A 25,060-nucleotide genomic window follows, 5' to 3' on the forward strand; every position below is an offset into this window, starting at 1 on the left:
CCTGCTTGCACGACTGCAATCAAGAAGCCGGTTTTGAGGTCTGCTTGATGCATCAGCACAAATGGGGGGCTTCATATTACTAGGATCAAGTTCCATAGCACTGCCAAACATTTATCTTTGCCCCTTCTAGAAATCTCTTGATCACCAAAGTATTGCAGAAATGTCTTGCTTTATCCACTCCACTGACATAGGCTACTATTGCAGAGAAGTGAACCTTACAGAGGTGTAAGCTAAACCCTTAATTAACATCCGAATATATTTTTTGGTTTGCTCATTACACCAGTGTAGGAACCTACTCCACTTTGCCATGAAGCATCTTCATATGCTACCTCTTCTGCTTTCATGAAGGACCTCGAAGGTCCGCTGTGGAAGACTTAAGCGGGCAAACTAAGTTCCCAGGAACATTGTTACCAGGCTGAAAGTTGCTGGCTCTGGGGGGTATCCCTGGCCCATTTGCATTGTTAACAAGTCCTCATCATCCTGCCTTGTGCCATTGTGCATGACTGCTTGGCCGACGGAGGAGTGATGAGGATTAATATCATGTACACTTCTCTGCACTTAATACTAGTGGTATAAAACAAATTCGGGATGAGCGTATGGAAACTGTACACTTGGTAGGCCTCATTTTCCTTTGCTCATGTTACTGCAACATTATGTTTCCCTCCTTTGAAGTGTGCACCAAAGATTATATGTAAAACCCTAGCATATCTGTCAGGAGGAATGTGACATTCAAGCAGGACCTGATACCAATATCAAAGAGGATGCTCACAGACCGCCTCAAGTAGTTACTGAAAACTAGTTCTGGGAAGACTCTCTCAGACTGGAGATGGTGCCTGGCTGGCTAAAAGGTCGAAAGGTGAGGCAAGCCCAGTTGTGAGCTATATCTGTCTGTGATAGGGGAGGCATCTTTGAAGTGCACCAAAGGTCTAGGCACAGCCCTAAGGTCATCCTGTCAAGGGGAGGACAACTGCTCCCAAGACCCATTGTCCCTGTCCTGGGTGCAGTTCACATCTCAACACAGGGGAGCCATCAAACTGCAAGTTGACAGTTGAATACTTACAGAAGGATTACAGAGGCTTTAGGCAGGCAAAAAACGAACTTTTCTGAAGTCTCTTTTCTGTAATAAACACATTTCAACTTTACCAGCAAACTGAATTTTGTTTATTCTAAATAGTCCTTGAAATATTTCTCTAGCTGTTTCCTAGTCCGAGTTTATTAAAATTATTACACCCAATTCTTTCCTATGGAACAACCAACCCTTCAACAGTAAAAATAGATTTGGGGTGCTAGTAAAGTAAAGAAATACTTTATTTCCGCTGTTGGCCACAAAACAAAACACACAAACCATAGACAAAAACTTAATGGGGTCCACAATGCCTCTTGGGAGGGTTAATGTATGCTCTTGGGACTGTGACAGATATGCACTGTGGTGCTCCTGGTAGGCTACCCTCTTCTTTGACTCTGGTTCAGTTGATGTTAAATACTTCAAGCAATAAAATGTTGAGGATGCAATGTATAAATCTAAACTCTTGATGACAGCAAGTATTATGAACAAAAGTTTTGAGTGCAGAACTTGGATATTTACATGTGGTCGGGCAGTAAGTAAAAAAAACAGGAAAACCACATGACAAGTGTACAGTACAAGATTCAGACAAATAAAAACAAATACACAACTACAATAAAATTCTTGATAGATGCAAGTCAATAAAAGTAACTCTGTAAAACATTAAAATTGTAAAATTCTCTTAGAACACTAACCATTAGTTCACCACAATCCGGGGGGACATTCCCTATGAAAATATTGCTATCACCCCCAGCAAGGCCTTTAATTTCTCTTGAGAATAACCGATCATCCCCAGTAGGTTAGATTTTATCCGTGAATATAGGGTCTAAATGAGAAATGATCTTGGACCGAATAGGGCAGATTCTCCAAGTATTTCGAAATTGAAAATATGATCTATTGGGGCGAGGCGAGGTGTCAAACCTCCAGATTCTCATTGTGATCCAGCACTGACACGCCCAAGAGACGACTTACGGGTATAACCCATTGTTTGCACTGCTTGGAGTAACTTGGGCAGAAAAGAGATGCTTGTCGGTGTCGACACTTCCTCTACAAGCTGGGCAGGATTTGCTATCCTACAGACAGCCCTTTCATTAGATCATAAAAGTATCAAGTAGAAGGGTATCCAGCCTGAACCTTACATAAAGGGCTTTTGTGACGGGGATTGGGGGGGAAGGGGGAGAGGGGGGGGGACGGTCGATCTCATCCAAGTATGTGGGTAATGACTAACTCTACGAATCTTTTAGATAAAGGTCCCAAACATGATCGGAGCTAGTCACTTTAACGATGTTTAACATTGATCTTTACATGTTCAACTTTTAAACACTGGGAATCCTTGCCTTTACAAGCAATAATGCTTACTTGGAGGCGACTTATAAATATTTAAAAGGAGGGCTTTAGACTTGTCAAAAGGGGTCATTTTGACAGGTCAAATTTGCAGTTGAAACCTGCAGCGCCAGGCTAAGGGTGGCAAAGCTGCAAAAGCAGATCCCTCATAAATGGCAGCCTAACCAGGGGACAGAGGCTCAACACCAGGATTTCTGGATACCATACTCTTCGTGGCCACTCCAAATCAACTAGGATGACCACGCCTTGATCGTTTCTGATCTTCTTTAGAACCTGGGGCAGGTGTGGTTGCAGCAAAAATCTTTCAATTGCATGCAACTGTTATAAACGGTTGCTGTTTGATACTGACTCAAGGAGAGAAACCATTAACTAGATCCCTTTATCAATTGGGTACCAAGTGTTTTAGTATATGCTTTTATTCATTTAAAAGGGCATTCAAACTAGACTATAATGATGATTATTTTTTGTTTAGTAACAACTGTGACTGAGTCCTGACGAAGACATAGCCGAAACGCGTTGTCAACAAGCAGCCAGTCTCTGTGCAATAAGTTATCTGTGATTGATGGGTTTTTAATATACACTCCTTTACCCAAAGGTGAAAATTGAAAATAATTGTGTGTAAATGAATTGAAACTATGACAATTGTGCTATTTGAAATATAAAGTCATGAAAGCATAAGAAATGTATTAACTGTCTAAGGAACAGAATACATGTGATTCATAGATTAGCTTTTAGATTGCAAATATATTTATCTTTGTCTACACATTTTTTAAAAATATTTTCCATACAAAAAAAGATATAAGAATTTCAAAAAGAAATAATAAACTGTTTATACTTATCCTGTATTAGTATTTGTGTTTTCACTGTATATATAACCAATTAAGTCTACAGTTAACATGCCAGTCTAAGGTAAAATACACCGTGCCCGATGTTTCAGTTTTCCAAAGAAGCAGCAAAAAGGCATACAGTTGTCACAAGTTCCACTCTAGAAAAACAAGTCACTGAGCAAGACCCCTCAAAAATTCAATGTGCAGAAGTGCTAGCATTGCGCATTCTCTATAGTGGCAAACAGATCGAGCCTAGGTTCTCCCCATTTGCAGAAGAGACCTTACACCACCTCCAGGTGTAGCAGGCACTTGTGATTCACTAGGAGTTGATTGCTGAGCTCTGCCATTCATATAGTTCCAAGTGATTCACCACCAGGGCCAGTAATTTTCAGAAGCGGAGGGCCTCCTGGCACAGTGTGTGTGACCCCCACCCCAGATGTTGCAGTTCCACATAGAGCTGGTGTCGCTACAGGCACCTTTACTAGCCTCTGTTGGATGGATTGATGGAAGGCTTTCAACAAGAAGGTCTCAGAATTCCATCTTTATCAAAAGGCTACCCGAAACCAGAAGCAATGCATCACCGCTGAACTAATTGGGGGGCCAGTAACCACCACTGCAAATCTGTTGCAGTTTCTTCTGAAATCTCAACTTGGTCGGAGAGGTTCCCCTGATGTTGGGCCCATTGGGGCTTCAAATTCCCACTGCAGAGCCCACTTATGCCAGCAGGATGTAGGAGGCCATCAGTCCCAGCAGTCTCAAAGTCAACAGCGGCCAGGCATGACTTTGATCGAGGTAGAACCTCTGCAAACTACATCAAAGAGGATAGTTGGGGCCTCGTTCTCCAGAGTCTGCATCGATTCACCAGGAACAAGCATGGACCATGGTGCTGGAGGTACAGTAGAGTGAATTCGAAGACAGCCCAGTTATTGACTCAGAGTGTCCAGCTGGCACCAAGTGGGAACCCACCAGCAGTAATACGGGTGGAGAACCTCTTGGCTTTGTTAGGGGCTACAGAGTCGACAACGATCCGAAGAGACGGAGCATGGCTATGCAGAACTCTGAGCTGCTTAAGAGTGGCAAATGGTCCCAGAAACTCTGGTTGTGCCAAGAAAAGTTAGCTCTGAAAATGAGCGACTTCAGGAGTGAGATCGAGATGTTTGTTCTGGTCCTGCATCGTCTCAAGGGACTGAGTGGTAGGAAGAGGCCAAATAGAGTTTAGATTTTTTGACAAGAGGTATCTCTGGATCCACTTTTGGTGGGACAGAAACAAAGAAACAGATGTCAGCTTTAGAGAGTTTCACCTATATAGGCGCCACACCATTTCCAGAGCGGGACAGCGCCTGTGCGGAGCCGCATGGCACCAACCAACTGTGTCCAGTACTGCTTAAATATTTCTAAATATAGTCTGGCGTCGAGGGAATATTCAAATGGAAGAATCTGCTAATGTAAGTATCAGCAGGGCCCTTCTCGCATGGTCAGTACCAGTTTTTGAACTGTACACACTGGGATACTGCTGTCTAAGACCCATTTTATGTGCTCTAACCCACGAAACATGGTAAAATTGGCAAACTCCTAATTGCCATATTTAACTCCCCAGTAAGATTATAGTATTTAGTGCAGGAAATACACCCATGGCATGGAAAAGTTAAATGTCACCTGTGGAATGCAGCATTTTGTGCCATCCACTTGCCGGACACGCAAAACAGGGTTTCAGGTGAGACTGTATAGACTCCCCCCTGCAGCTTTTAAACCTGCAGGCAGACCTGTCAAAATAACCCTTTTTAACCGGAAAGAAACCTATTTTTAATTATTAAACAATTCGGCGTGTAACCCACAGGGAAGAGTACCTCGTATTTAAAAGTGGTACACAAGAAATTATTTTTGGCATGTACCCACAGTGACTAGAGCCCAAGAGCTATTCTCACTGTGAAGGGTTGTAATGGCCTATGAAACTAAAGCTCAGAATAAAACTATAACTCTGCTATGTCCGGTTTGGGACAAACTACTGGAATAATCCACACACTATTACTGTTCAGTACTGAAGTTGGATTTTTAATAAATAAATATTTAATTAAAGTGACTTTTGAGAAGTCAGTCTTTGCCTGCTTGAACTTGCAGCCGACTAATTATCAGCCTGCTGGCAGATGGCCCTGCCAATACTTCCCCTTATGTTGTGAAAACTAGTCCCAGAGCAGCAACAGTGGCTTAGGCCTTTCACAGGAAGACCTAGGTGTGAGGTAAGTGACATCCACTCAGGAAGGGCAACCGAGGAGGATTCAGGAACTTCATTAACTTGAAAGGAACTAGAGCGAGGCCTTCACATGCATAGTTAAGCATAAAGGGAGACCTGGGGAAGAGAAGGCTTATGTCTCCCAGGGCATCTATAGCTAGCTGGGCACCAGCCCAGTGGGATGAGGCACCAGCTTAGAGCTATTTCTGTGAAATTTAGAAGGAGGGGAATGCTCATTTACCTTAGCACATGCCTATCTATCGCAAAAGCTACCTTCATGGGCAGAAGGATTCTGCGATATCGGATTTGCCTCAGAATAGTGTACTGTAGAATACCTCCCTGTCACCTATACTGGTTTTGCTAAGGACAGCTCCAGTGTCCTCCAAGTTGCTGCTCCTCACCATGCCCCCTCCCACAGATGTGAGAAGCATGTTCCTTCTTAAATGGCAACTGGAATCCCAGACACCTTAGCCTCCCAACGCCAGAGAATCTTTCTAACACCAACGCTGCTACGACACCCTCAAAGCTCTTGCTATCTCAAGAAATTACTTGCATTGCGAAGGAGAAAGTTAAATGAAACTTCGACAATGTTACCTTGTTAGAGAACCTTTATAGGGCTCTTAATTGCCTGGATGGAGGGGGAGGAGGAGTTTAGATCAGCCTTCGATGCTTTCGCAAGGCCTAATAACTACTATGACCACACACATGATTACTTGGAAGCAGTTAACATCCTTCCTCGCTATTGATGGTGGCTTAAATCTGTATGTACGAAACGAGTGGCCTCAACACTTAACCAAAATGAGACATCCCTACCCCACTGCCTTGCTTCAGAGGAAGCCTCCTCATTTACTAACAGTGGTACAAAAAGCAGAAGCCTTGGAATTCAAACCACCCTATCCAGAGGAAAATGCTAACATTCTGACTGAGATCCAGTGGCAGACAGGGCCCTTTCAGCCACACACAAAGGCCCTCTTGGATCCGGTAGTGGCTGTACAGGAAGTGATTTTTGGGTTCCGCAGTTTAGGCAGGCACCCGGACATCATAGGTCTGCTCCAGTTGATTCAAACACATGCCCGCTCACACTTCCCCAGAAAGTTTGGTAGTCCCAACCTTCTCAAACTAAATGCCTTCCGGATGGCATCTCCCCATAGAAAGTTGAATAAAACAGACTGTGGGCTGAGAAGTCTTCACTCCTGGTAGCCTTGCCCTCTGCACTGCTAATGATGAATATTGCGGTAATTCTTGCATGCACCCACCTAGTATTTTATTGTGGCAAAGTATGGATACATTCAGAATTTGGAGTAGGATCTTGTCCGCATTTTTCAATAGCTTTTTTTAGTGTTTTATTTTGGCGGGGATACAGGTATAAAAAAAAAATGGAAGAAACAGTCCTGCGCTATCAAGTCACCCAATCCAGAAAGCACCACATGACCAATACATGCCTGGATTTGAAATCTACACCAACTTAACTATAGCACCAGAACAAGCCAAACGCAAATCCCTCAAGTTCCCACTTCCACAAAGCTGCAATGTTTGCTTACAAGGAGGAAAGGAAGCTAGTGCAGGGTAACTTTCACTGCGTCTTCTCCCCAATAATCAACCTAGAAGCTAAATAACTAGTTCACATTTGCTCTTCCAGGAACAATGGACAAGATCATGAATATTTTGCACATAATGGGATTGTCAATAAACTGCTGAAAGTCCAATCTCATGCCAACAAACACTTCAAATAATTACAGTGGAAATATATATAATTCCCTGGAGAAAACATTTCTGCTGTGGGAATTAAATAGGTTTACGGGAGATTGGGCCTCATCAGCCGGAGAAGGGACTCAATTGTGGCTTCCATCATACTGGGAAGCAGGACTACTCCTTCTGGTGCATCTGGCGACAGAGGACACGCTGTCTCTAGTGACTATTGAGGGAACAGCAGTCACAACAACTTAGCTATGGTGTGTACTCTTTAGACCGATCCATTTTAAAAGGCACAGAGTCTGTTTAAGGGGCATGACTTCAAACTGAAACGGCTTTCCAAGGGTATAGGAGTCACTAAAGATAAACTGTGCTAGAATGCACAAAAAACTTAAAACAACCACTGGCAGGTCAAAAAGGACCACCCCCACAGAAAGACGCACCCAGCAGAGCTCAGGAAAGTGTACCAGGTTTTGACCTCAACCTCAGATATATTCATGCGTGCACCCTGGGGGTTCTATGTATCACAGAGCATGCAACCCAGAGTGAGTCTCTATTGTCTGAAGGAGGCACACCATGTGCACCCTTCTTTTAACTGAGCTCAACAAGCCACTGAGAATGAACAGTGGTGGCCCTGATAACCTTTATCTGTATTGCACCAAGTGGGTGTCAGCCACTGCATTTCCAAATTGAACTGCCAGTCCCTTGGATCTGGGACCTTTGGCTCTGCTCATGCGGGATATGCTTACCTCTTATCTGTAATGTGTGCAGAGGTTGGGCACAACATGTGGCTGTGGCCAAAAAGAAATACTTATGGATTCCTTCGAAAGCAATGGTGAATTATAGGGCTGGTCGAGACAATTTCAGAGATCCTTTGTACTTGGTCAAACTTTAGGGCGTGCAGAAAACAGATGGTAAATCTGAAGCTCCGGGAAAGTCCTTCACTCTTTCCTGCCCAATTGTTTACTGGAAGGGCTGCCTCCTGCAGGTTAACAAGTAGTTGGGTAGGCCAGGCTCTACCTCTTATGCCCTTGTTTTGGGTCACCCTAAAAGGACTCCCAGCTACATATCTTCCTACAACAACTGAAGACAGACAATGATTGTAACAGTCAGAAATAGCAAAAGGAAATAAAGTAAAAACTAAATCCGCAGAGGACAGCTGGAATGCACAAATGCCGCTTGGACAAGATTTTTGTCACAGCCCTCGGGTGCATCAGGGGTGCCTCCCAGTCCACACTGTCAAGGTCCCCCACCTCTAGGAACCACGTACCCTCAAACTGGTCAGCCTATCCGGCATATTATTGTTGATTGTTTTTAAAAAAAATTATTTTTATTAACAAAAGAAATCAACAGTACAATACACAAACATTGACCAGGGTGTATCGGGTGACCACAGTTACATATTTACGGTTGCAAGCTCCCAACAACAGCAGCAAGAGATTAAGAAGAAGGGAACGGGCCTAGGCGTCCTCACGGTCCATGTCTGTAGGTTCCAGTTCCGGCAGCTCACAGATATCTCCACGGTAGGCATTCCAGGTTCCCCAGATTTTGACCCATTTGCGGGGTCACCCCCTGGATACATACAGACTTCTCACGAAACATACACCAGTCAAGATCTTCCATCCATTTCCTTACCCGAGGTGCCCGAGAGGTACCCTAGAGCTGCGCTATATTTAGTTTAGCAATCACACACGCGAGAGCCACCCAGACCTTACCATGACTCTGCAGGTTTGTAGGCTCCCACACATTCAACAAGCATCTCCTGGCCTCCAGCTCGACCCTCACTCCCCATACTTCACTCATTTTTTAATGTATCTTGGTCCAGAAGTCATGAACCCTCTCACTCTCCCACAAAGTGTGCAGGAACGTTTCAGGCAACCCACACCCTCTTCGGCAGTCAGCAGACCCAGCCAAGCCCATCCTCTGCAATCCCGGACCCGTGACATAGGAGCGATGCAAAATCCTAAGTTGAACCAAACCGAGCCTCATGGGGACCACTACTTCCTTGGGGGACGCCACCGCCTTCCTCCAATCCTCATCATCAAGAACAAAGCCGTCGGCAACCCACTGTCTGCGCAACACCAAGAGGTCCTCGGTATGGTTGATCAACTTGCTATATGTTAGGGAGATCACCCTAGTGGGCACTAGACCGTCGAGCAAACGATCCTCCAGTGGGGAGGCCACTTGAGGAGTCTCATCTCTGGGGACAACGGCGCTCAAAGCAGGACTGATCTGGAGGTACCTAAACAGTTCTGTCTCATTCAGCTGATACTTAGCCTGCAATTCCTCAAATGTCAGCACCCTATCCTTACCCCATATATCGCGGACCTGTGTTACACCAATCCGGTCCCAACGATCAAACCCCTTGGTTTTCCAGAGCATCCCCAACATCTCAGAACCCCACAGGGGAGTGGCCAATGTCAATCGACCAGCCCATTTGAGGTCTCTGTTGGCCTCATGCCACACTCTTGCAGAGATCGAGGGAGGCCCCACCAACGGGAACTGACCACACTTTCCATATAGAACACGGGTATACTCTCCCCCCGGCACTTGACCACGGTCCATCGCATATCCGGGGTCTACCGGCGAGCCGTATATAGCATGGTTTATGGGGGCCTACTGAGACGCCCAGTAGTATTTCCGAATGTTAGGCAGACCAATGCCTCCGTCGTACCATTTACAAAAGGGGGTGGTGATGAACAGAGTGTCTGAATTGAGCAGACCACTCTTACCCAGTCCAAAGATCAGGGCTTGATCCATCACCGTTATTTATCTCACTGCCCCATCCCAGCTCAGAACCTGGCTATATGCAAATCAGTCTGTCCCTGGCCCAGTGCATCATGGGAACAGGGCAGACTAAACTACCAAGCCAATTCTTTACCAGAAAGGAGACAAGCTACCGGGGACCGGTTTCTGGCATTTCAGCCTCTTCGGCCCGGCTTGCTTGAATCCTGATGGAGCAGTGAGAAAGGGACTCATGTCTGAGTATACCCTGCCACACCTATAGTGGCCAAAATCGAGTTACAAAAGGGGGTGGTGATGAACAGAGTGTCTGAATTGAGCAGACCACTCTTACCCAGTCCAAAGATCAGGGCTTGATCCATCACCGTTATTTATCTCACTGCCCCATCCCAGCTCAGAACCTGGCTATATGCAAATCAGTCTGTCCCTGGCCCAGTGCATCATGGGAACAGGGCAGACTAAACTACCAAGCCAATTCTTTACCAGAAAGGAGACAAGCTACCGGGGACCGGTTTCTGGCATTTCAGCCTCTTCGGCCCGGCTTGCTTGAATCCTGATGGAGCAGGGAGAAAGGGACTCATGTCTGAGTATACCCTGCCACACCTATAGTGGCCAAAATCGATTTACAAAAGGGGGTGGTGATGAACAGAGTGTCTGAATTGAGCAGACCACTCTTACCCAGTCCAAAGATCAGGGCTTGATCCATCACCGTTATTTATCTCACTGCCCCATCCCAGCTCAGAACCTGGCTATATGCAAATCAGTCTGTCCCTGGCCCAGTGCATCATGGGAACAGGGCAGACTAAACTACCAAGCCAATTCTTTACCAGAAAGGAGACAAGCTACCGGGGACCGGTTTCTGGCATTTCAGCCTCTTCGGCCCGGCTTGCTTGAATCCTGATGGAGCAGTGAGAAAGGGACTCATGTCTGAGTATACCCTGCCACACCTATAGTGGCCAAAATCGATTTACAAAAGCCGAAGACGGCTGTAATGCCAGAAACCGGTCCCCGGGAGCTTGTTTCCTTCCCAGTGTAAGAATTGGCTTCTGTAGTTTGGTTTGTCCTGTTCCCATCATGCACTGGGACAGGAATAGACTAATTTGCATACAGTCAGGTTCTGAAACTGGGATGGTGCAGTGAGCTAAAAAACGGTGTTGGATCTAGCCCTGATCTTTTGACTGGGTGAGAGCTTTCTGCTTAATTCAGAGACTCTGTCCCTCACCACCCCTTTTTGTAAATATTTTTGTCCACCCTAAGCGTGGAAGGGTATTCTCAGATGTGAGACCCTTGCTCATTGCACCATCAGGATTCAAGCAAACCGGGCCGAAGACGGCTGTAATGCCAGAAACCGGTCCCCGGGAGCTTGTTTCCTTCCCAGTGTAAGAATTGGCTTCTGTAGTTTGGTTTGTCCTGTTCCCATCATGCACTGGGACAGGAATAGACTAATTTGCATACAGTCAGGTTCTGAAACTGGGATGGTGCAGTGAGCTAAAAAACGGTGTTGGATCTAGCCCTGATCTTTTGACTGGGTGAGAGCTTTCTGCTTAATTCAGAGACTCTGTCCCTCACCACCCCTTTTTGTAAATATTTTTGTCCACCCTAAGCGTGGAAGGGTATTCTCAGATGTGAGACCCTTGCTCATTGCACCATCAGGATTCAAGCAAACCGGGCCGAAGACGGCTGTAATGCCAGAAACCGGTCCCCGGGAGCTTGTTTCCTTCCCAGTGTCAGAATTGGCTTCTGTAGTTTGGTTTGTCCTGTTCCCATCATGCACTGGGACAGGAATAGACTAATTTGCATACAGTCAGGTTCTGAAACTGGGATGGTGCAGTGAGCTAAAAAACGGTGTTGGATCTAGCCCTGATCTTTTGACTGGGTGAGAGCTTTCTGCTTAATTCAGAGACTCTGTCCCTCACCACCCCTTTTTGTAAATATTTTTGTCCACCCTAAGCGTGGAAGGGTATTCTCAGATGTGAGACCCTTGCTCATTGCACCATCAGGATTCAAGCAAACCGGGCCGAAGACGGCTGTAATGCCAGAAACCGGTCCCCGGGAGCTTGTTTCCTTCCCAGTGTAAGAATTGGCTTCTGTAGTTTGGTTTGTCCTGTTCCCATCATGCACTGGGACAGGAATAGACTAATTTGCATACAGTCAGGTTCTGAAACTGGGATGGTGCAGTGAGCTAAAAAACGGTGTTGGATCTAGCCCTGATCTTTTGACTGGGTGAGAGCTTTCTGCTTAATTCAGAGACTCTGTCCCTCACCACCCCTTTTTGTAAATATTTTTGTCCACCCTAAGCGTGGAAGGGTATTCTCAGATGTGAGACCCTTGCTCATTGCACCATCAGGATTCAAGCAAACCGGGCCGAAGACGGCTGTAATGCCAGAAACCGGTCCCCGGGAGCTTGTTTCCTTCCCAGTGTAAGAATTGGCTTCTGTAGTTTGGTTTGTCCTGTTCCCATCATGCACTGGGACAGGAATAGACTAATTTGCATACAGTCAGGTTCTGAAACTGGGATGGTGCAGTGAGCTAAAAAACGGTGTTGGATCTAGCCCTGATCTTTTGACTGGGTGAGAGCTTTCTGCTTAATTCAGAGACTCTGTCCCTCACCACCCCTTTTTGTAAATATTTTTGTCCACCCTAAGCGTGGAAGGGTATTCTCAGATGTGAGACCCTTGCTCATTGCACCATCAGGATTCAAGCAAACCGGGCCGAAGACGGCTGTAATGCCAGAAACCGGTCCCCGGGAGCTTGTTTCCTTCCCAGTGTAAGAATTGGCTTCTGTAGTTTGGTTTGTCCTGTTCCCATCATGCACTGGGACAGGAATAGACTAATTTGCATACAGTCAGGTTCTGAAACTGGGATGGTGCAGTGAGCTAAAAAACGGTGTTGGATCTAGCCCTGATCTTTTGACTGGGTGAGAGCTTTCTGCTTAATTCAGAGACTCTGTCCCTCACCACCCCTTTTTGTAAACATTTTTGTCCACCCTAAGCGTGGAAGGGTATTCTCAGATGTGAGACCCTTGCTCATTGCACCATCAGGATTCAAGCAAACCGGGCCGAAGACGGCTGTAATGCCAGAAACCGGTCCCCGGGAGCTTGTTTCCTTCCCAGTGTAAGAATTGGCTTCTGTAGTTTGGTTTGTCCTGTTCCCATCATGCACTGGGACAGGAATAGACTAATTTGCATACAGTCAGGTTCTGAAACTGGGATGGTGCAGTGAGCTAAAAAACGGTGTTGGATCTAGCCCTGATCTTTTGACTGGGTGAGAGCTTTCTGCTTAATTCAGAGACTCTGTCCCTCACCACCCCCTTTTTGTAAATATTTTTGTCCACCCTAAGCGTGGAAGGGTATTCTCAGATGTGAGACCCTTGCTCATTGCACCATCAGGATTCAAGCAAACCGGGCCGAAGACGGCTGTAATGCCAGAAACTGGTCCCCGGGAGCTTGTTTCCTTCCCAGTGTAAGAATTGGCTTCTGTAGTTTGGTTTGTCCTGTTCCCATCATGCACTGGGACAGGAATAGACTAATTTGCATACAGTCAGGTTCTGAAACTGGGATGGTGCAGTGAGCTAAAAAACGGTGTTGGATCTAGCCCTGATCTTTTGACTGGGTGAGAGCTTTCTGCTTAATTCAGAGACTCTGTCCCTCACCACCCCCTTTTTGTAAATATTTTTGTCCACCCTAAGCGTGGAAGGGTATTCTCAGATGTGAGACCCTTGCTCATTGCACCATCAGGATTCAAGCAAACCGGGCCGAAGACGGCTGTAATGCCAGAAACCGGTCCCCGGGAGCTTGTTTCCTTCCCAGTGTAAGAATTGGCTTCTGTAGTTTGGTTTGTCCTGTTCCCATCATGCACTGGGACAGGAATAGACTAATTTGCATACAGTCAGGTTCTGAAACTGGGATGGTGCAGTGAGCTAAAAAACGGTGTTGGATCTAGCCCTGATCTTTTGACTGGGTGAGAGCTTTCTGCTTAATTCAGAGACTCTGTCCCTCACCACCCCTTTTTGTAAATATCCGTCGTACCATGGCAGCATCAAATTTGACAGAACAATGCGCGGCCTCCCCTGCCACAGAAGGCTACGCAGTAGAGACTCAATCTCGCTAAAGTACAACTGCTGCACAGGGTCAAAGGAGTTCTGCAGTGCATATAGGAATCGCGAAAGCCATTATTTTGAAAAGGACGGCCCGGCCTTAGAGGGAGAGTGGGAGCGTCTTCCAACGCGCAACATCTGACCGGAGTCTAGCTAAGGGGGGGCAACAGATTCAACCGGAAGCGCACCTTGGGATCACCAGAAATCTGGATCCAGAGATAGCGGAACTTAACAGACTCCAGTCTCAAGGGCAATTCTCAGGCACTCGAGGGGGGTCTCCGCTCAGCACAAAAAGGACTGACTTAGCCCAATTAATCGCAAATCCCGAATACCTGCCGAAGATGGCCAGGACGTCCATGAAAATAATAAGGGAACTGCGTGGGGAGGTCAAGTATAGCAAAACATAATCAGCATAGAGCAAAATCTTGTCCTCCAGTTCGCAGTCCAACGCAGCCCTCTGATCGAACGGTCCCACCGCACCCAGGCCGCTAACGGCTCCAAAGCCAACGCAAACAAAAGAGGCGAGAGGGGGCATCCCGGTCGTGTTCCCCTGTCCGAGAGAAAAGTCGCGCGATTTAGGATTGTTCACGACCACGCGAGACATGGGGGCCGAATATAGAAGACGGACCCAGACAAGAAATACAGGGCCAAACCACAGCTTTGTTAGAACCGCACCTGGTCAAAGGCCATAGTAGCACCAAGATTTAACAAAACTGCTGGCTCGTGGATGTGAGATGCGCCCGCCACCACTCCATGTAACTGACAGATTAAGTGCGGTGTTACGCCGAGGCATAAAACCGGACTGATCTGGATGGATCAAGGCCGAGATAACATTCACCAAGCGGGTGGCTAGCAGTTTGGCCAAGATCTTGGGTTCCGCGTTCAACAAAGAGATAGGGCAGTATGAAGAGCAGTCTAGTCTGGGCTTACACTTCTTATAAATAACTACAATGTTGGCAACACGTTGGTCATAGGGCAGCACTCCCCGATCCGGCTTTCCATGTTCTTATCCTTCAGATACGGGGCCAATCGGTCTGCGTGTGGCTTAAACAACTCGATAGGGATGCCATTGGGGCCTGAAGCCTTACCAGAATGGACCCCCTTATAGCCATTGCCACCTCATCGGTGAGGGCGGAGTCTAGCACTTTCCTATGACCGTCTGACAAAGCAGGCATCGGTATATCACGGATCATATCCACATTGTCGACCTGAGTAAATGTTCCAGCCGCGGTGTATACCTCCTCATAATATCGCGCAAATTCCTGAACTATCGACTGAGGATCCGTCGTGACCGCGGGACCCACGTTCAGTTCCGGCACCAAACGAGACCCCCAGTCACCCTTTTCCAACCAGGCGATCCACTTCCCTGCCTTATCATCATGCTCATAGATCCTACTCTGTGATGAGGCATGTTGCGCCTTCGCACCGTCACGCGTCATTGACTTGTATTCATCCCGGAGCAGCCCGAGGCGATGGTTCGCCCCAGGGTCGTGGCCCAGGTAGCTGCGATTTCCAAAGCCACAAGTTCCGCCTCCACTCTATCCAATTCCTCCCTCCTCTTCTTCTACCCGGATACAAGGGAGAGGGTCTCCCCTCTTATTACAGTCTTGTACGCTTCCCAGAGGGAGCACCTCGATGTGACCGAACCTTCGTTTTCGTGAAAGAAACTGTGACCCGCATAAGTTCCTTTTTCACCACAGGGTCTTTCAGACGCCACGCACTTATGGGAGCTATTCTACCAATAGCACCCTGCCCCAAACACAGCCGAAGCCAGATCGGCGAGTGGTCAGAAACCCCCCCCCCACCAGATGGGCCACATCACTAATAAAGGTCGCCTGGGCCGCCGGCAAAAGCACGTGATCAATTCTGGAGAGAGAATGGTGTGCCGCAGAGGCATGTGTATACTCAGTGGCACTCGGATGTCTGAGACGCCAAGCATCTAACAACCCTGAGGTAGAAATAAAGTCGGGTAGCCACCTTCGAGAGGGCAACAACGTACGGGAGGGGCGCCTATCTAGTTCGCCATCCATGACTGCATTTAAGTCCCCTCCCAGCACCTTGATGCCAACGGGCAGTGTGAGAAACATCCGACCTAGGTCACAAAATGTATCAGCCTGCAACGCCGGTGGGACATAGATAGACACAAACGTAATCGTCCTACCCTCCCAGAGACCCGATATGCCTACATAACGACCACGATTGTCAGACCAGGTCGATCGGATCGTGAAGGGAAAGGAGTTCTTCACTAAGATGCCCACTCCCCTCGAACCAGCATGAGCAACAAGCTTATACCCTCCCCTGTGCAGCGCCATAGATCGCTTCCCCATTAGATGAGTTTCCTGCAGCAAAACGACATCCGGCAAGTGCCGTCTCATGAGCCGACTCACCATAGTGCGTTTTATCTTCTCACCCAATCCATTCACATTCCAGTTGAGGACGGAGAACCCCAGGCCCCGTCTAGCTGAAGCCATGCATCTTTCCAAGAAAGAACAGGAGATCTGAAGGCACCCTTAGCAATCCCTGGTCATTAACAACAAACGAATCAACACATAAATACCCCCAACAGCCAAACCCCCAGCCCCCCACCATGCACCCCTGCATGTAGCAAATGCACATCCCCAACTCTCAGTGCGCCTATCGCCCCCACTAACAAGTGTCTAAAAGTAGAAAAACGGAGGAGGACCTTACAACAAGCCCCTCCCCCCTCGCCCCGCCCCCCCCCCAACCGGAATGATCACATAAAAGTTTCGAGCGAAATAATAGTTGGGGAGGGGTTGGGGGGGGGGGATGGAAGAACGTACAGCCACAACCAGACCCCCTGCGCCAGTGATAGGATGAGTGCGGCTTACAGTTCCAAGCAGTACGCTATTCTTCGCTGTCCGTTCGGGCCTGAGCCCCAGAGTCCGATCCCTCAATTCGGTCCAACTAGTCCGCAGCCACCTCAAGGTTATCGAAGAACCAAGTCTTTCCATCATGTTCGATCCTCAATCGTGCGGGATACAGCATGGAGTACTTCACATCCCTGTCTCTCAACCGCCTCTTAACAGACAAAGCCTTGTCGCTGTCTTTGAACCATCTGAGTGAAGTCCGGAAAAACAACAGCGAAGCGATCTCATAGGCCAATGGCCCAGTGGACCTCGCCGATTGCAGAATAGTGTCCCGATCTCAGAAATTCAGGACACGGGCAATGATGGGACGCGGAGGTGCCCTAACCTTCGGGCGGCCTCCGGGAATCCTGTGTGCCCTCTCCACAGTAAAGAAATTACTAAGGCCCTTCGGCTTGAGATGGTTCAGGATGAGGTCCTCGACAAAGAGGTCCGGGTCGCCCCTTCGGATTTCTCCGGAACCCCCAAAATGCAGACATTGTTGCAGTGTGCCCGACCCTCATACTCATCGAGCTTCCGATCAAATTGATGTCGGGCCACCTTGAGGTCGCGCACTTCCTTCTGGAGGTTGGAGACATCCTCCATGAGGCTCTTCGTTTTAACCTCCAGGTTCTTGATCTTCCCAGTAGTTTTGGTGAGGTCAGCCCTGAGAAGGCCCACCTCAATTGTGACAGTGTTCAGTTTTGTGTCCATCTTGCCCAAGGAAGATTGGGCCCCAGTAATAGCAGCCATTAGGTCTTTCATAGTGGGGTCGTCGCGGACCGAATCCCCTTCGGTACCTCCAACCGGAGGTTGTTTCGCTTCGACTGGGGACCCCTTGGAAATGGCATACTTATCAATACGATTCAACTGGACCTGTCGATTGGATTTGAGGTCTTCTGCTGAGGTTTCTCAGAGTCTCTTGATGCCATCTCGATCGCAAAGGCAGGGGAAACCCACCACTCCTCAGTCGGTCAGGATGTGGCGGCCGGCGGAGCCGCCGATGCTCAAGCAGCCATCTTGGTCGCCGGCTCGACTCCTCCCCTATTGTTGATTGTTTTATATGTGAGGGATATAGCCTTGGAAGATAATTCTTCCTGCAGAAGCTGACCCTCAATGGGGAAAATTCAGGTAATTTTAGCGTCTCTATGCGCTCTGCCCACCAAGCATGCCACAGCTGAGCATATTTCAAAATCTGATTACTATGCACAGAGTATTCTCGCCAGAGCGTGGCAAATGACACCAGCTCAATTGAAAGAATGAACCGTGGTGGCGATCCTTTTATGGGCGCACAGCACATGCTTTTCATTTATACTTCTTTTAAAATTTTAGGAATTAATCTAAGTCCTCCTTGAAGTTTTGTCACATGTTCATTTATTTCCAAAGTTCAATCACACGTGAGACAGTATATGTTGAATTGCTTCTCATGCCTCAGACATGCTCATCCTAGCCTTTTTCTGGGCACGTCACAACAAAAAATACCCTCAAAAGTGAATCAGATGGTACGCAATGCATTTCAAGCCCTAAACGACTATTCTTCAGGGGTTTCACTACAAATAAGGAACATACATAAAGTTAATCCTTTGAACTCTAATACCTGCAATAGAGAACATCACAGGGTAGGGCGGGGTAATGTTTGATATTGGGCATGAGTAGTGGACGCCGCAAACAGCTGTAATCCGCCACGAATCGTGGACGGGTAATGGAAACCGGGATGGAGTGCAGTTTAGAATACACCTGAAGATCGCATACATGACACATAAGGCTATACACCACAACTCGCCCAGTTAACTCGCTCAGAAATTGACAATCTCGGGTGGCTCAAAAGCCACAAGAAGCGCAGAAAATCTTAAGAAACCTCAAAGAAAAAAAACATAGACGCCCCTTCTCGGGGATGGCACCCAGGATCTGGAATGCCCTCCCTCCGGAAACCAGACTTATCTCATCCACGACATCCTTTAAAAAAGAAGTAAAGTCACTCCTCTTAGCTAAATTCACATAATATAGACTAAAGAAATCTCGTGACTCATTTTTCCTTTCATGACTATGTCCAGCCAGACCACCTATGCACCATTGCTACCTTGCCTTGACTATTGATAACCATTTGCTCATCTTTGTGCAAAATGCCTTATTTAATTATTATTTTTTTGTCTTTTCATCCCATTTGTGTGCAAAGCGCTCTGATATCCGTAAGGATCTTGTTCGCGCTCTATAAAACTTTCAAAATAAAAATAAATAAATGAAGGTTAGGAAGGGAGGTGCTGTTATTCAGAAAAGTGCGTGTCGGAGCACACATTATGAAGGAATAAGGAGGTATGTTAACAGCAGGTTGTTAAATGGAGTGAGAATATTGCGAAGCAATTCAACATATACTGTCTCACGTGATTGAACTTAGGAAATAAACAAACATGTTACAAAACTTAAAGGAGCACTTTGATTAATTCCTAAAATTTGAAAAGTATAAATGAAAAGGATCTGCTGTGCGCCCGTAAAAAGATAGCCACCCCGGTCCATTCGTTCAATTGTCAAATTATGCGTGAATCAGGGTGGATCACATGATCGGGTTGCACGTGCAGTTGACTACCAAGGAGGAAATGCAAAAACAAGTCAAACTAAGGTGTGCGTAGTAGCACTTCAATGGAAATGACACCAGCTCGCCATCCTCAAGGAGATCCCTTACCTGTGAGATTCTCAGTAGGTCCCAGAGTGGCACTTCCTGTGTCAATTTACCTGCCAATCCCATACGCCCAGTGGCACTCTGCCAGGCCTCTATTGCCACCTGGCGGGCCAGTAGCAATCGAAGGCCCGCTCCTCTGTACACGAAATAGAGGGAGGGGCGGCTAGTGAATTGGTTGCAAATTAGCTCCATAGGGCTCAAAGGTATTAAGGACCGTAAATATGGTAGTCTCGGGTCTGATGACATCAGAATGTCGGCTGCATTAAGAGATCCCTTTCTCCTCCCCGGCTAAGGCAGAGATCTTGAATCCGTGGATATACGGGTGGGAGCAAATCGCAGCTGCCAGCAGCTCAATGGTAAAAGCAAACAATGATGACAGGGCCATCCCGGTCAGGTGCCACGTTATATCGAAAAGCCTGAGGAGAGGACCTTGTTCACTCAGACTGCAGCCGTAGGGGTCAGATAAAGCAAGGAGATCCACTTCCGAAAGATGGGGCCAAAACCGAACTGGCAGAGCGTCTGGCGGAGAAAAGGCCAACCTATATCAAGCGCCTTTTCAACATCCATGTTGTCCAAGTCATGGTGGTTGGTTCTCAGAGCCACCTCGACACAATCAGTGGTGAAGGCGTCAAAGGTTAAGCCTTGTAGTTATACCTGGCATGAAGCCAGATTGAAGACTGTGATAAGAGGGAGAATCACGGTCACAAGCCGTATGACTAGAATGCTAGCCATTACCTTCACCTCAACATTCAGCAGCAACCTGGGCTAGTAGGAAAAACGGTCTGTTACAGGTTTACCCTGTTTGTTAACCATAACAATGGTTACACATCGTAGATCCAGCGGTAGTGCTCCACGGTCTTGAACCTCCCTAAACAGGTTGCATATGAGGGGCAAACAAATTGGAGCAGCTTTTAAAAAAAACTCAACCGGGATGCCATTTGGCTGCAGCGTTTTCCAGTTTCCAATTTCGCAATCGCAGCCGTGACTTCTTCTAGGATGATGTCGTGTTCGGGAGCCATTCAATCCATTGTTATGCTAGAGGCGCCTGCCAATGGGCAGGACTAATAAAATGAGGTAGAGTAGCCATCAAAGGCATCTGTGATGGCAATGTTACTAGAGTGGGGGGCACCCTATTCATCTAGGACACTGTTGATCCACTGTGCGATCCACTCTCTCCTACAGAGCCAGGTCAGCAATGTGCCTACCTTGTCCCCAGTACTGGAGAGATTATATTGTATGGCCAATAATGGACTGCAAACATCTCCTGTGGCCAAGTCCCGTACTCCCACCAAAGTATCTCAAAGGAACGCAAGTATTGGGTATCGGCGCGAGCACCGTTGGAGCCCTAAAGGGTCAGGTCCACCTTTCCAGGCTATCTCCGCAACCTGCCTTAATTTTTCGTGGGCCAGGATATTCTGATCCCAGTCTCTCAGCACAGTTTTATAGGCTTCTTAAAGACCACTGTCGACTCAACAGTCCCCAGCATTTCCTGAAAATAGAGTTCCAAGTCTATTCTAAGCTCATTTGTGACACCCACGTCTCTCAAGTGCCACACGTTCAACTGTCAACCCGCCCAAGGAGGAAATCCTTGCCCTCCATAGTGATAGAGAAAGGGGAACAATCTGATAGTCCTTAAGCTAGATATTCCTTTTGGAAGACTGCCATCGCCTCTCCCACAGGGACGAATAGATAGTCTAGCTGTGAAAAAAACCTGGTGTACTCCAGAGAAGTAGTAGTCCCAGCTTATGGCATGATGCAGTTTCCACAGATCGCAGAGACCTAGTGAGTGTTCAAATTTCATCATAGATGTGACCCCCGCCAGGGCACCTGCCGCGCTCTAGCGAACCACTACTGGAAGCCGGAAATGGTTGAAATCACCTCACACATGGACAAGCGAGACAGCCTCAGAGTAATGCTGCCACATGATCGAGAACTGGCTGTTGGAGAAGAGGTGCTTAGCTACTGACCAATGTAACTGTAACCCCGACCACTGTCCTTGGACTCTCACATATTTACTGTTTGTTCTGTCCAAGTTCTAGACACCATGAACAGGGGTGTTTTAACAAGTATCAATAATTCCCTGGAACCGGGAGGCCCAAGGAGCAATGAGCCCTCTTCACTACAAACACAAAGGACAGGGCTGCTTCAGATTCTCACTGAGCCTCCTTTCCAGGAAAAACTATAGTGCAGTGCCTTCTGCTTCCTCAAGAACCAAACAAAGCATAAATTACACCTACATGACCGACCCTCTGAATCCTCCATACGCGCCTCCATTCTCTGCATCTGGATGGTTAGCACTGTTGCCTTAAAGGATGACAGTTCTTGCAACTAGTAAACTTGCTGTTCCGTCGCCTTGGATCTGTCTGCAACCATGTTGAGATCCACTATAAAGAGGTTCACATCAAGGGAGCCTATCTTGGCTTGGACGTTGGCCTAAGAGGCTTCGATCGCCACCAGTATCAGTGCACCAGTGTATCCCTAAGGAGCATGGATATCATCCCCGCGGTGCTTGGCTGCCCTCCAGGCAGGCCGGAAAGCTACAATTTTTGAACAAAGACTTAGCAGAAATTTCTAGCCGGAGTGCCAAGATTTCACTTGGCAGAATGCAGATGTCAAATGAGTGGCAACCAAGAAACTCTTGTGCTTTAGGGTTGAGATATCGAACTTCCTTCGGCAGGTGCAGGACAGATACCAGAGGATTGACATCCTTCAAGGAGAAGCTGCTTGGGGGATGCCTTGAAGGAAGTAGTTGACTAACTACGAGAGGTGCATTGGAGGTGCTCCTGCAAGAGCTAGATGCTGAACATAATCTAACTTTCCTGTATCAATAAGGATGGCATGCCCCGTCACTGGAGAGATGTTAAACACCACCAAAGTATTACTACTGTGACCAGGGGTTGGTTCTTAGCCTATTTGCGTTGGGTGCTTGGCGTGAGGAAAAACCAATCAAAGCAAGCCCATAAGCAGCACAGCCACTCCAACACAGATATTGGCACTTCAAACACAGGTGTGGTTATGCGAATGCACGCATCATGCGGACCTAAAGAATGACGGCTGGCGCAGGGAAGAGAGCAGATGAACCTCACTTTGTGCACCAAACATATTTCCCAAAGCAGAGCTCCCAGCCAATCACGGTCATGTGCAGACTTGGCCCTGTCAAATTGCCATTCCAGAAGGAAGGGGAAAGCTTACAGCATCAAACTTCCCTGATCTCCGGAACAAATCGATCGATCAGATTACAAGAGTAGGCCGCAGCATAAACAACCCCCTGCCCCCAGAATAGCTTACAAAGAGGGTTTGAAGTCCATCTTGCGCATTTACTGATAGAATATCCATAAATAGTATATTGGTGAAATGTAAGTGCTCTATAGTTTTTAATATACAGTATTGTGTGCATAAAAGTTGGTCTATTACTGTTGGATGGCCTGTTAAGCTCTGAGCTCCAATCCTACACTACCTCCGTGAGTAGGGTTTGGACTACTTGACTTCACAGGCCCGAGGATGAATTGCTATGTTGGCAAGTTAAAATCAGAAGCCACCCGGGAAAGATGAGGCAAAATCTGAGCCCAGTAGCTCCAGATTGCCTGGAATCCCCTATAAAAACAGGGCACGGCCAATCAGAACTAAGCAAAATAATAACATTTGCTCTTGCTACTCAGGAAGGAGTCCAATATAAAACGCTTAAAAAAAAATAGAAATCACTACTTTATAAACAAGCAGCTGCACTGCAGGAAAGACTACGTTTCAAGATGTCCACCAACCTGTGAAGAATCTTACGATGAGCACCTATTGACAGCCGCAAGCTTTTGGGAGTTGAATGATCCAGGCTCCGATCCAACATCTCTATTCTTTCGGAAGTAGCAAGGGAACCCGATCGCCGCCTTTTCACTGAAGGGAAAAATAAACACACTTTAGAAAAATTGATAATTGCCCACAACGAACAAATCACGTACCTTCCGTAACACCTTATCTGGTAGAGACTATCAAGCTGCAGATTGCTTACCTTCGAATTATCCCCAGGTATGAGACTGGATATTGAAGTGTTTTGTGAGCAGTACCCCGCTCACCAGTAGGTACGGTGGTTCGGCTTTGGAGTTGTCCGCGTCTGAAGTGACATTTGCGGTGCCTATAAAGGCACCACACAGGTGCACTGACGTCAGTTACTTTATGTGGCGGAACTGCGAAGCCACGAAGTACACTGACCACTGGTGTGGAGAACTAGGGTCCTGAAAGGGGAAAAACCCGGTCTGTTAAAAATGTGTTCGCAAAACAGGGAGGGTGGGTTGGTAAGGAATCTGTGGCTAGATAGTCTCTACCAGAGAAGGCGTTACCAAATGAAAGCAACTTGTTCATCTGATAGAGACATCTAGCCACGGATTCCTTACCTTAGAATCGATACCCAAGCAATACCTCCGGGGTTGGGTCTGTGGACTAATTTCACACAAGGAAGTTATGCAAGAACAAACAGGCTAAGTATCCATCCCTACGGACCTGACCTACCAAACAGTGTTTGGTAAACGTGTTCATGGAAGCAAACGTTACTGTCTGGCAGATGTCCAGCACTGAAACTCTGCGTGCTAATGCAGTGTTTGAAGCTTCAGCTCTGGTAGAATGAGCAAGCAAATCAGGGGGTCGCGTCTTAACCAATGCAGTGCACAATTTATCTGGAGATGGTCCGCTCCTGCACAGCTCTGGACTTCTTCACTTCGAAATACCCAATCAAGAGGTAGTCGTCCACCGTGAACTCTCATGTACAGTCAAGGTAAAACACTCTTTTTGGGTCCAGACAGTGAAGCCTCTGCTCTTCCTTGGAGGGATGAGGCAGAGTGTAAAAAGTAGGCAGTGTAAAAAGTAGGCAAAGTGATTGTTTGTCCTACTTGAAATGGAGTGACCACTTTCGGAAGAAAGGAAGCTCTTGTATGAAGCACCAGTTTGTCTGGGTATATGGTAAGATACAGACACTTGATGACAAGGCCTGAAGTTCATTGACCCTCCAGGCGGAAGTGACTGCTACAGGAAAGGCTGTCTTGATATAAGTAGCCTGAGAGGACAATTATGCAGAGTTTCAAAGGGAGCGTACAAAAGGAAAGTGAGGAGGAGATTGATAATGAAAGGAGGAAGAAGGAACATGTTTCAAACCTTTCAAAAACCTATGTACAATAGGGGATTGGGAAAAAGAAGGGTGGTTAGGCTACCAAAGAAAAGCAGAGAAAACACATCCCATATCAGCCCTGAGGAGCAAGGAAAAGAACAAACAGGAGCACCTGAGAACGGGGGGCAGAAAGGGTATTAGTTTCTTTCTGAACACTATGCCACAAATTTAGCCCAACAGCAGGAGTAAACCGTCTTGGTAGCGGGACACTTGGCTGCCAAGATAACTTTACAGACTTCAAGAGGAAGTTCGAAGGCTATTAACTGTCGCAGCTCAATATCAATGAAAGAAAGCAGAGCCTGGACAGGTTTGTATGGAGATTTCTCCACAGCTGCAGTGACAGAAGATCCTCCTGAAGGGGCAGCTTGATTGG

General features: G+C 47.1%; 1 protein-coding gene across 3 annotated transcripts in view; it reads right to left on the minus strand.

Annotated features, from left to right (window-relative positions):
• The window catches only part of G2E3 (G2/M-phase specific E3 ubiquitin protein ligase), a 446,104-nt gene that overhangs the window by 112,998 nt on the left and 308,046 nt on the right, over positions 1-25,060 (minus strand). For all 3 annotated transcript variants that reach the window (XM_086936985.1, XM_086936986.1, XM_086936987.1), the window contains exon 11: positions 23,297-23,423. In XM_086936985.1, coding sequence (XP_086793111.1) covers positions 23,297-23,423 — 127 coding nt within the window. The remainder of the gene's footprint in view (positions 1-23,296; positions 23,424-25,060) is intronic.

Source organism: Lissotriton vulgaris, chromosome 9 (genome assembly GCF_964263255.1).
Source record: "Lissotriton vulgaris chromosome 9, aLisVul1.2, whole genome shotgun sequence".
Lineage (NCBI taxonomy): Eukaryota > Metazoa > Chordata > Amphibia > Caudata > Salamandridae > Lissotriton > Lissotriton vulgaris.